Raw genomic sequence first — 12,628 nt, 5'->3', positions numbered from 1 at the left:
AGGCATGAGAAAAGTGTGGGCCAAGATGGTGCTCAAAATTTGAATGAAGTTCAAAGAATGGGAAGACTCCAAATTTGTGAAGATGTTTTGAAAAAAATTGACGATCCAGACTTTATGAGTACTGTAATTACTTGCGATGAATGTTGGCTGTTCAAGTAGAACCCAGAAACTAAAAGACAGTCAATACAGTAGAAGACAAAACAGTCCCAAACAAAAAAAATGAAATATGAAATCAAATACGAAAACCATGCTTCTTGTTTTCTTTGACATTAAAGGAATTATTATGGCTGAAATCATCCCACCGAATCAGACTGTCAATCAAATATACTACATTGAAGATCTTCTGACAAAGCTTTGTGAAAATATTCAAAGGAAGAGACGCTGAATTGTGGAAGGATGGTTGGATGCTCCAGCACACAATAGCTCTCTTTTCACCAGTTTTTGGCCAAAAAACATCTCTATGCACCCTACTAACCAGACCTGGCCCCTTATGACTTTCTTTTTTTTTTTCTCTTGCCTAAACTGAGAAGTGTACTTAAGGGAATCTATTTACAGTCTGTTGAAGGCATTCAGAAAAAAAATTATTGAAATGTTAAAAGGGCTTACAGAAGACTACTTCCAGAAATGTTTCTGTGCTTGGAAGAAACATATGGAACAGAAGAAACATAAGGCTTGCATGCACTTATAACTTGTAAGGTATGAAATAATTCATTATATTTATTTTATTGCAACAGTCTCATTATTTAATATTTGAGATATTTTGATATATCAACTTTCCTTCTCTTTGGCATTCCTTTTCTTCAATAAACAATAACACAATCTGGCTTATATATGGATTCAATTAACTTAGGCTTTTGTCCATTAATTAACCTTGTATGCATAACTACTAATAAGCTTGTTTCTTTTAAAGATTATACAGATGCAACATAATTATCAGATGACGGTGATAATTCCATTAGCAGCAAGTAACCAGCCAATAATATTTAAACATCACTCAGACACCATCTTGTTTCAATGATAGGAATTTCTTAAAATAAGGTAAGAAGCATAATTCAGTGCAATTGAAAATATGTATTCATTGCCTGGAAAACTGTCACTAAAATCATCGGTATTATAGTAAAAGTGCTAATCAATGTTAATTTGATTCTAAGTGGGATAAATGTATTTTGCTCCAGGAACTTATATTATCCCAGATAATGAATCCTCATAGTTAATATTTTTTCTTTTTGTTTATATATCGCTACTGTTATTTGTTGCTAACTGAAATATTAAACTTATCATTTACAATATTATCTGAGGATAAAAGGTTGTAAAGACTTTGTTATTGATGATGTAGCTGTTCCTAAAAGTTACAAAAACATTTAGGCAAAAAATTAATATTTTTACATAAGTTAAGGTTAAATTAATGTAAAAAAACAAGAATGTGCCATTCTCTACACTTACTTTATGTGATTCAAATACCCAATGACTTGTTCCATCATCATCTATATAATTCCACCAACGTAGTCCAACCAACAGTCTGCCAGTAATATTCTTAACAGTCCAAAAATCCAATGACAGCAGCAAGATGATAGAAACAAAGCAAGAGATGAAGCTATTGCTGAACCATCCACAAAATAGGTACACCAAAATTGCTGTCACTCGAAATGCCAAATGGAAAAATACAGCCAATGGGTGTCTAAAATTATACACAATAATTCGATTTATCATAATATATGTACTATTAAAATTTTGGAATATGGCAATTACCTAATGAAAACATTAACACAGAGTTAATCACTGGAAATGACAATCAAGAAACATTCTTCCATTTTGCTTTATTATAAAATAACAAAATAAGATAAAAAATAAAATTCTTTTGTTGACAAATTTCACTTATCAACATTTGTATCAAAGGAGCTTAGTTATAATACTAACCAATTAAACTATTGTAAAGTGCAACTCTCACTATCTCTCTATGTATGAGTAGTCACAGTTTGAGTGACACACACACAATAATGATTGGATAATTCAAAACAGAAGGGGCATCAAAATTATTTCAAATATTCATTTTATTTATTTTTCAATTAAGGATATGAAATGAGCATGGGATTTTTAATTGGCTATAATTTCATGAAGGTGATCTTTACTGAAACATCAGCACAAAAAAAAAAAAAAAAACACTACCCATCTCATCTTTCCATCCCCTTCTAATAATATATCTGAGTTAAATATATAAATTTAATATCCTTAAATTTATTCAAATTACTCACTACCCAAAACACCAGATGGTAGTGTTCCAAAAATCAATTATTCTCTGGCTGAAAGCAAATTTTTGCACATTTATCCTGCAGTCATTCTTTTCCAATTTGTCCCCCTGTGTGTGTGCTGCCTGAGAAAGAATTAGAACATCATCAATCATTATGTTTAATCAAACCGTTTAATGCCTTAAACACTTCCATCACCTCCTTGTCTCTGCTAGCAGAGCTCCTGCACATCACCGACAGAATCCTAATGAGCTGTAGCCCATCTGCACCGTTCAGAGAACATGTTGAAATGTACAATTACCCCCTGAGTCTCTTTTTTCTTTCCACTATCTATAGTGTGATACCACCTAATTCGCATGTTATTCTAAGATTAATGCTGCCCATATTCAGTACCTTGCATTTACCAATATTAACCTCAACTGCAACTTCTCAGCTCATTTACTTAATTTTTCTAGATCTCACTACAGTAGTATGCTTTGATCGCTATCACTAACCACCTGGTCCTGTCAACCTTGTATCATCATGAAAACTTACACAATAAGCTTGATATGTGTGACCAGCACACTCTTTTCCAGTCCAGTGTCTAACCAGCACATTGTTGACAACACTGGATTCGCCACTGACAATGAACATCGGTGAGGAAAGAGTGTCTCTTGGGTCATCTGCTGTGGACCTCCATGCATCTAAGAATTGATTGTGCAGTGTATCATCATTTGGGATATTGTACTTACATTCCCCATATTGTATTTTGATGGCAACTGTCACACAGTGAGCTGCCATACACAATGCACTGCACCTTTCACTCACCACAAACATCTACCTTGCATAATCCTTTACAGTTCTGTCAGCAGGAGGTGGTTTGACCTGTTTGACACCATTCTTTGTACACTTTAACCACAGTGGACCATGAGCAAATGAAAAAACATGTCATTTCTAATATGGAAACACTCAACACACAAACTGCAACAATCATGCCCTTTTGAAAATCAGTGATATCTTTAATATGTCCTGTAACTGCTACTCTATTGCTTTGACTTGCATGACCAAATGCAAATTACCACTACTCTATTATATGAAGCTGTTTGGCTTTTATACTGTAAGCTATGCAACACAGTCCATTATGGATGGGGTGGCCATAATTCAGTGATCACAATCATATGCACCAACACTGATACAAAGTGTTCTACTACATGAATAACTAGTGTAGCAGAGAAGCATATATCAATGTGTCCATTACTTGAGTTTCAGATTCCACGGTGACTGCCTCAGTGTTTACAGAACAGCATTTGTTAAAGTGATATTGTGGAAAACATTGCAAATCTCTTTACTTTTGTCAAGTTAACTAATATGGTTTTAATTTATGGTAAAGTGGGTAAGAATTTTGTAGCAACTGTTCATAGGTATACATGACTCGATAAATATCAAATTTAAAACATTTTTTACCGTGGGGAGATCAGAGAAACAGATAATACAACAGGAGAAATGTCCAAGGCCACAGTAGCCAACAGGTTAGGTGAAAGGGTGCATGTGTGAATTATGTGACAGGGGTTCAAGTCAAATCTGATCTGCAAAATATGGTGCTTTTTCTTGTATTCTCTCTATTCTGTGAACTCCTCTGACCATGTGGTCGTCTCAACTCGGGATCGAGAGTATCCACGTGCTAATCACAAGAATTTTCTGCTCCAAAAAATAATACGTTTTTGAAGAATTCTGCCATTTTATTGACCTAATTGTCATATTAAATCATACTCCATAAGTAGCTTTATAGTCCTAGTCATGCTTGTTATTTTATTTTTAATTTAGCTAGAGATTTTATGCATTATTATTTAATACAGGCATACCTCGATTAACAAATAGGATGCGTTCCACGAAATTACTTCGTTAAGCGAAACTTCGTTTTCAGAGGTAAAAATACTATGGCCAGAATAGGGATACGTTCCTACGTAAAGAAAATGAAAAGCTTTTTTTCGAACAAAGAAAAGTTTTATTAAATAAACAGTCAACTTACATACAAAGTGAAATCACATTTTAAAATATGAGGTTAAAGTTGATTGTTTATGCTTTTTTTCTCTTTCATTTAACAATGGCCTATACGGAGTTATTGCATTTAACACTGATCGCTTAACTATAACACTTCTTCCTAAATCAGGATCATTTTCACTAAAAAAATTTAAAACGTTTTCAATGTCATTTAAGCACCTTTTTAAATCTTTGGTTGTTAACACTTTTTCGTAAGGAACTTCTTTAACTTCGCCTTCATTATCTTTGTCTTCGTTGCTAACAAGGTTTTCTAAATCTTCCACTGAAAAACCATCATCTTCTGCATTCAATAAATTTCTAACATCCTCTTCATCGACATTTTCGAAACCTATTGATTGAGCCATCTGGATAACTTCATTTCTAATTTCTTGGATGTTATTTTCTTCTTCTAGTACAACTTCTGGCCATATTTTGCGCCAAACTCCATTTAAGCATTTCTTAGTGACTTCTTTCCAAGAACTATCAATGTTTTCAATTGCGTTTTTAATGGTGTAGTTTTTCCAAAAAGTTTTAACTGTCATTTCCTCTTTATCCTCTAGTTCAGGTAAATTGCTTAAAATTCGACGCAGATAAGAAGCTTTAAATGATGCTATTACTCCCTGATCCAATGGTTGAATCAGGAAAGTTGTGTTTGCTGGAAGAAACACAACTTTGACAGGAATGCATGTGTCCAACGTGTTAAGATCAGTAGGATGTCCCGGAGCATTGTCTAACAACAAAAGAGCTTTTTCTTCAAAGTTGTTTTTTTTGACAATACCGTTTTACTCCAGGACAAAAGTGGTTAACAAACCAATCAGTAAATAACTCCTTGGTAACCCACGCTTTTCTATTTGCTTTCCATATTACAGGTAAATTCATTTTTATGTTACCTTTTAACACCCTCGGATTTTCTGAATGGTAAACTAATAACAATTTTAATTTATAATCGCCAGAGGCATTTGATCCAAAGAGTAACGTTAAACGGTCTTTGGCTGCTTTGAACCCAGCAGCTGATTTTTCTTCAATAGAAATGAAGCTTTTTGTTGGTAGCCGTTTCCAGAACAAACCGCTTTCGTCAACATTGAACACCAAATTTGGTGGAAAATTTTCACGTTCAATTATTTCCTTTAGTTTTTCTGGAAACTTATTTGCAGCTTCCCCTGTTAATTTTACACTGGCCCGTTTTTTTTAAATTTCTCGAACCAACCACGAGAAGCCTTAAAGGTTTCCGTAATTTCTTCAGTTTGTTTAGATTTCAGGTGATTAAACAAAAATAATGCTTTTTCTTGAATCACAATTTGACTTAAAGGCATATGACGTTGCGACATATCATCTATCCACAAACTTAACATTTTCTCCATTTTTTTCTAAAATTGGATTCCTTAAGCGAGTTAATTTTGCCGCTGTAACATCTGTACAATTCTGAGCAGACTGTTTTATTTTTTCTGATTGACTTAGTATGGTTGTTAAAGTTGATTGCGCTAATCCTAAAGAAGGTGCCACATCGGATTTTCTTTCACCGCTTTCAACACGTACGATATTTAGTTTAGTTTCCAAAGAAATTGCTTTTCTTTTCTTTGATTCTGACATTTTAATTAACTAAAACAAAAATATTTCTATTAAAATTTACAAAATCTACGTTATGTAATGCTACAAAGAACCTACGTCAATTATTGCAATGCGCCACACTGAAACAACGTCAATCATGTAAACAACAACTAAATTATGCGATTGACGCGAAAAACTGTTATAACAGACACGCCCGCAGCTCGGGAGCACTCAGGAATACGTAACGAGTCGCCGTCAGTCACCAATCGAATGATTGTCAGGCGTTGGTCTTAAATTGGAATATTTTTTTATGTTAAATGGGGCTTGAAATTGCCGACTTCGTTATATCGAGGCTTCCTTTTGTATTGTTCGAATCTGCTGCCATTGTTATAGTTATAGAGTGAGTGGTAGGAGAATACAAATTTTCTGTGTGGTAAATAAGTAGCTCTAAAGTTCAAATCACTTAGGTTGGCATTAGTTGGATCATTTTGTTATATGTTATAATTAACTTATAATTTTCAAGTGTAATGGTATAGCCTGATACATATAATGCAAACCTGGTAAAGTCGTGGAATTATTGCTATGTAACTGGTATATCAATAAGACCATTTACATTTTAATTATATATATATTTTTTAGTGTATTTTTAATTATATTGAATTTGAGCAAAAATCATGCCTCAGACCAGAGCAGCAAAGGGTTCAAACTAGTGGAAGTGCCATGCTCTGGGGAAAACTTAGGGGGTAGTAGTAGTCCTCTGAACCAGAGCCTTATGAGATGTGTGGCTTGATGTTTGCAGAGCTATCAGGAATGAGACATGATATTGAATGAATACCAACGTAAGGAGTGTGAGGGGCCATAACAACTCAGCATTGTTATTATTATTAGCAGCCATATAGTGCAAGGAAGCATGAGGCTTATGCTGCACCAGCCAAAAAAAATTTATGAGTTACCCAGAGAGAGAGAGTGAGAGAAGTAGAAAGGAATCACCAAGAAAGAGAAGAATGATGATATCCAGCTCAGGACCCTGGGTGTGCCAAGCCCATACTCACCAGATGTGAGCCCCCGGGGCCAAAAGAATATCTTGGAGGTGCCGGGCATTTTTATGGGCCTTTATGACAGCTTAAAAAACAGGGTGGGTGCCCTTGAAAGAATTTAGGACTCATCAAGCACTCAACTGAACTGCCCACATCGATTCCAGAGCTTGCACTTGATCATCAGGCAACACAGTGGCAACCCCCCAAAGCATAATGCGCTGGTCCCACAAGAGCTAGTTGTTGTCGGTGGCTCTGTTGTCATGAAAATGTGAAATATATTGTGCAAAAAGGATAGGTGGAATAGGACCAGAATACAATCTGCCCAGGGCAAAAGTTGATGACATTGTAGAGCAGCTATTATATTTTAAGGGCACAAAATATGATACTGTTGTACATATTGGCACTAATGATATTACGAATAGGAGAACTACAGATTTACTTTACAAGTACAGGGCAATGTTGAAAAGAAGTAGAGTTGAGGTTTAATTTGAAAGTGTCTGCAATTCTGTTCAGACACGATAGGATGGATTATATGATGAGTCTTGCCAATCAGTTAGGCTCTGGAGAGACTGTGCAAGGCCCATGGAGTGGAATTCTTCTCTGCATGGTCTGTGCTTATTAATAGGAGAGACTGCTTCTATAGGGATGGAATACACTTAAATAGAAAGGGTGCAAGAACATTTGCTGATGCAATCAAGGCAGTGTTAGGTGGATCTGAAAACTGCTAGCCTGGGGGGGGGGATACACAGACTAATAGATTAACAATAGCTGCAAGAAGAGATGTAAATGATGCTTGCAATGCTTCTATCGGAATGAGCAGCAGCCTTAAAAGCAAGGTGATAGGGATTTCAAGAACTGTTGGGAATCATCACAAAACAAGTAACACTGGTGGTGTTAGGGCAACTAAGAATAAGATCAGGTGCATAAATAAATCTGATGAATTTGAAGTGATGGTCAAGAATCAAATGCTTTTTTTTTTTTTTTTTTTTGGAGCATTAGCAACTAAGGCCATATTTCTCCAGGAATATGCGGTGGTCATTCCCTGACCTTTCCGCATCCTCCGTATTTGGTGGTGATGGGCTCGAACCCCGGTCTAATCAAGAAGCGTGTGCGACGCACTGCTGCTCCTTCCCACCTGGCTACAGGGGCACCTCGAATCAAATGCAGACATTGTTGGGATTTCAGAGACAGTGTCATAGATATGAGGGATGCAGAATTTGAATATGGGAAGTATAATGTATACAGAAAGGGCATAGTGTAGTTTGACTAGAGGCACTGTGGGGTCCCCCCAACTCTGCAATTGGTGCTTTGAGACATACAATACTCTTTAAAGGCCAGATAATAGTGTCAGTGAGTGTGTGCTACAGATAAGAAGTGGAAAGGACTTTAAGCAAAAAAAAAATCTAATGCAGTGCATTCAGTTGACATGGGTGGCCAGTGCAATGGTAAGTCAGTTTGGTGTGACTTACACACTGGGAAATAAAAAATGAGAGTGGGAGTGTGTTATAGGTCAAACGACTCTGATGAGTACCATGAACAGCTGTACAGAGAAATAGTATGGGCCAATAAATCAGAATGACTTATAATGGGGATTTTAATTTTTTAGACATTGACTAGACTTGTGCATTAATCACTCACAGACTATCAAAGCTTTTGTGGATTTATTCAATGACTGTTTTTCTATTGGCAACATGTTAGAGAAGCAATAAGATTAGAACTGTTGCTTTTGCTTGAATGGTCTCTACTCAGGGGCACTCTCTTCTGAATCTGATTTTCCATCCATATTATTAACAGCTGTTCCATCTTCGATATAGCACCTGAATGCTGTTTTGTGATCACTGTTGATCTTAAGTGCATTCATCCTTTGACATGTTCTTTTATACGTGCACTGTCCTTTAAAATAGTATTCTCTGTTGAAGCAGTGAGACCTAATTTCTTTGCAATGGATGACAAACTTTGTCCTGCTTCGTACTTCTTAATCATTTTTCATCTTCATTTCTAAATCAATTTTGTTTTGTTTCCTGGCACTATCACCACTTGCACTTTCTGTTGGTCACTTTCCCTTCATCATTATAATACGTAAATAGGAATGACGAAAAGTTTCTGAAAATTTGTTTTTAGACACATTTCACCATAATAGCGTAAAAACCCACACAATTGCAGTTATCGGTATTATTGCAAATGCAATAAGATCGAGTTTACTACCCATTTATAATTACATGCACTAACAGAGAAGCCCAATAAACCAGAAAGTGCAAATTGTTTTATGGTCGTGACATCCAGAAACGCTTTAGAAAAATATCACAAAGGTGTTCAGAATTGATTCTTATAACGGAATATATGATAAAGAATGAAAGTGTAGTACATTTTCCATATAAAATGACTGACCTTTTAGAGAGATAAATAGTTTAGTAATATAGCAAAATTTTCAACTTCCAAGGACTTGAAACAAATTACAAAAAAAAAAAAAAACAATGTGTTATTGGGTTCACATTATATTTTCACAATACCTTCATTTATTCCTACAGGATGCAAAATATGTTTCCACGATTTTTTTAAGTTTGCACCGGCTGGCAAAAACTTACGTAAAGTCAAATTTCCACAAGTCGAGTATTACTGTAAGGAGTTCCTGTAATTATCAAAAAAAATTTATACAAGGAAGTGAGTTTAGTTATGATATCAGCACTTCCTCCTCTCCTTCAACCTGTGTACTCCAGGCTAAATTGCATATGAATGGCATACTAGATCACCACATTGCTACCTTTTTGTAGGTGTCATTACCTCTACGCATACTTCTCTATGCAAAAGCCTGCCAAAATAAAGTGTTCTGCAGTCTATTTGATTATTAGTCTATGCCAGTATATTAATAACCGAAAAAAAATTAAGTTAAATATTATAATAATACAAAAGTGGTGTATGCTACAAATATGCAAAATTTATTTATTTTATTTTTTTAATTATTAATTATGATTTTTCACAGAACACAGTTTGGGAAACGCTACTCTAGGGTAGCCCTCAATAACACTGGGTACAACCTCGGGAGCCTTACTTGCCTTTATGCTCGGAGCTTTTCTAATAAACAGTCATCTGAAATTTCAAAATCACTAATTTCATATGACTTAGCACGAAGGGTCCTTTGTCAGTAAAGAACGATGCAAAGTACCTATTCAATTCGTCAGCAACACCAGCTAGATTATCTAAGGCTTTCTCACACCCAGTACACAAGGTGTCTGATTTGATTTGCTTTCTTCTTCATTGTATTTGATTTGATCTGATTTGCTTTCTTCTTCGTATACATGAAAAATTCCTTGTTCCCATTCTTTGCTCTCTTAGCTAGTGCTTCTCGTACTCAGCCTTTGTCTCTCTAACCTTATTCATGGTACTATTACAGATTAACTTGTAGCTGTTGTATGCTTCAGCATATTCGTCACTAACTTTCCAATGCTATCTTTTTCTGCTTTATTAGACTGGCCAGCTCCATATTCATCCATCTCATCACCCACTTTTTGCTATATTTTCTTAATGGTATATATGTGTTCATGGTTTCTGTGATTACTGCTTTAAAGGCATTCTACGATTCTAATATATTTGCCCTCTCCTGCCATCCACCCAATTAGTAGATACTATATAGCTCCTTAAACTGTCACAGTCCTCTCTTCTGAAATTAAAACCCGTGCCTTTATCTTTAACTACTGCACCATCTCTCTTCATCTTCCAACTAACAAATGTGTGATCACTACCTGCCAATGGCTCCAGTACTTTAAGCCTGTGATATCATCCGATTGGTGAGTATGATGAGGTCAGGAATATTCTCACTGCTAGTATTTTCTCTAACACACTGGTACAAATAATAATCAAGTTTATTTAAAAAAAAAATTTCTCCATGGTGAGTTTCCCTCCTACTTATTCTAATCAATTAGGGACAAACTGAAGTTACCCATAATAAGACATTCATTTTTTTGCTAGTCCATTCCATCTGCATGTAGACGCTCACATCATACTCTTCACAATCTTCTGGTCTGAGATCTAGAGGCAGACCAAGAGAAAAGTAAATCAATGGTAAAAAGGAAATATTAAAAGAAATAAAGATCTAACAGCAAATATTATAGGATGGGGGAAAACAGTGAATAGTCCATAATGACTGATGTGTACTACCTTAGTGATGATGTGAGCTTGTATACCCACTGGATATATACAGATTTGAATGACAATGATGGATGTGGATCCTTCCTAAAGTCCACAGAGTGAACCAGTTTTAGTAGGTTCTTCTAGATGACTAATTCTTGTCAGATTTTATAATCTTTGCTATCATTTGTCCTTAACGATAACCTTCACTTTAGAGCCTGAGTGAAATGAATTCCCAGGGAAGGGGGAGAATAGCTTGTCCCTATGGCTTCTGGGTAGGCTGAATGAGGTGCCTGCTTCTGCATGCTTCCATGAACAACTATCATGTGTAATTTTTTTGACCCCAGTCATGTAAGATCATCTATTTTTTAAGGTAAAATATAGATATTTTGACCACTTAAGAAGGTGGTAAAGAAGTTGTTGCAACAAAAAGCTTTGTAAAAATTTCTAGAATAAGGATACTCCTTTAAGTGTACTTGCTTAAGCATCTCTAATTTTGGAAATAAGTAGCTACATTCATGACTAGAAATTAATCTAAACTTTAAAATGTGTCACCCAATGTATTGGGCTGTTCTTCCAGCTCAAAATTAATTAACAAGCATTTAACTACCACATACAAGGGAAAAAACTTACATTTTACAGATGCTAACTACTATCTATCTATCTAAGTGGCAATCTGAACAGAAAAAAATGAAGTTCCCTAAAGTCTTGAAACTTAAATGACTACATGGCTATTTGTTATTGGCTGGGTCTTTTATTGAATAAAATTGAAGGCTGTGGAGGACCTGATTAGTTATGGAGTACTGTTTGCTGAAGGCTGTGCAGATGTCATGTGGACTCCTTGCTTGGAGACTTGTCATTGTAAAACTAGATTTGCCTTTTTTTTCCCCATTTCAATCATTAGAGCAGAATGCTTAGTTGAAAGTACTGGCTTTTTGGAAGCTAACAGGTTGAACAGGTCCTTCGTTGGTTGATCCTCCCCCCCAAACTGACAAGGAGGAGTGGGTTTATGTGAATATGCATTTTACCTTGTTCTTGCATTCTGCTGTTGTTATACACTACCTAACTAGAAGATATTATAAAGGAATGACCTGCATAGAATCCTTAAAGGTTCGATTTAAACAATTAACAGAAAAAACTATTAATAGTCGCCATTAACAGAAACAGGGGAAGAACTGTGGTGCTATATTTCTATTAACATTTTTAGATTGAATTTAAATTTTGTAAATCAAATTTGTGATCAAAAATTCATGTTACTAAGATCAGTTTGTAAATCAAAAGAATACAGTTGTATATGATTTGTATACAGTCAAACTTGGTTATAACGAGCACGGAAATAATGAGATCACGACTGTAATGAGCAAAAAGCCATAATGATTTTAATTTACACATAATCCCATACAATTGCTCACTGTTATAACGAGCATACTACACAGATATACTGAACAAATTTTGGTAACTATGCAAACATTCTTAATTGCTAGGGTAGTCGAAAAAACCCAATTCTTGGAATAGACAAAAATGAAAAGGGCGACTTAGCTTTTCTGACCACCCACATCGCATTGGATTAGCAGCCAGTTTATGACCTTGTCCTTTCGGGGATAGGGGCTATACAATAGTGGATTTGCATTCCGCTTGTCGCATTAACATATT

General features: G+C 35.4%; 1 protein-coding gene across 3 annotated transcripts in view; it reads right to left on the bottom strand.

Annotated features, from left to right (window-relative positions):
* LOC150076666 (Golgi apparatus membrane protein TVP23 homolog B-like) overlaps window positions 1-12,628 on the bottom strand; it is a 42,770-nt gene that overhangs the window by 17,417 nt on the left and 12,725 nt on the right. For all 3 annotated transcript variants that reach the window (XM_090386250.1, XM_090386248.1, XM_090386251.1), the window contains exon 3: window positions 1,444-1,678. In XM_090386250.1, the coding sequence (XP_090242376.1) occupies window positions 1,444-1,678 (235 nt within the window). The remainder of the gene's footprint in view (window positions 1-1,443; window positions 1,679-12,628) is intronic.

This window comes from Mastigoproctus giganteus, chromosome 12 (genome assembly GCF_048544385.1).
Source record: "Mastigoproctus giganteus isolate SK-2022 chromosome 12, ASM4854438v1, whole genome shotgun sequence".
Classification (NCBI taxonomy): Eukaryota; Metazoa; Arthropoda; class Arachnida; order Uropygi; family Thelyphonidae; genus Mastigoproctus; species Mastigoproctus giganteus.
The sequence above is the reverse complement of the archived record's forward strand: the minus strand, read 5'-3'. Positions and strand labels throughout refer to the sequence as shown.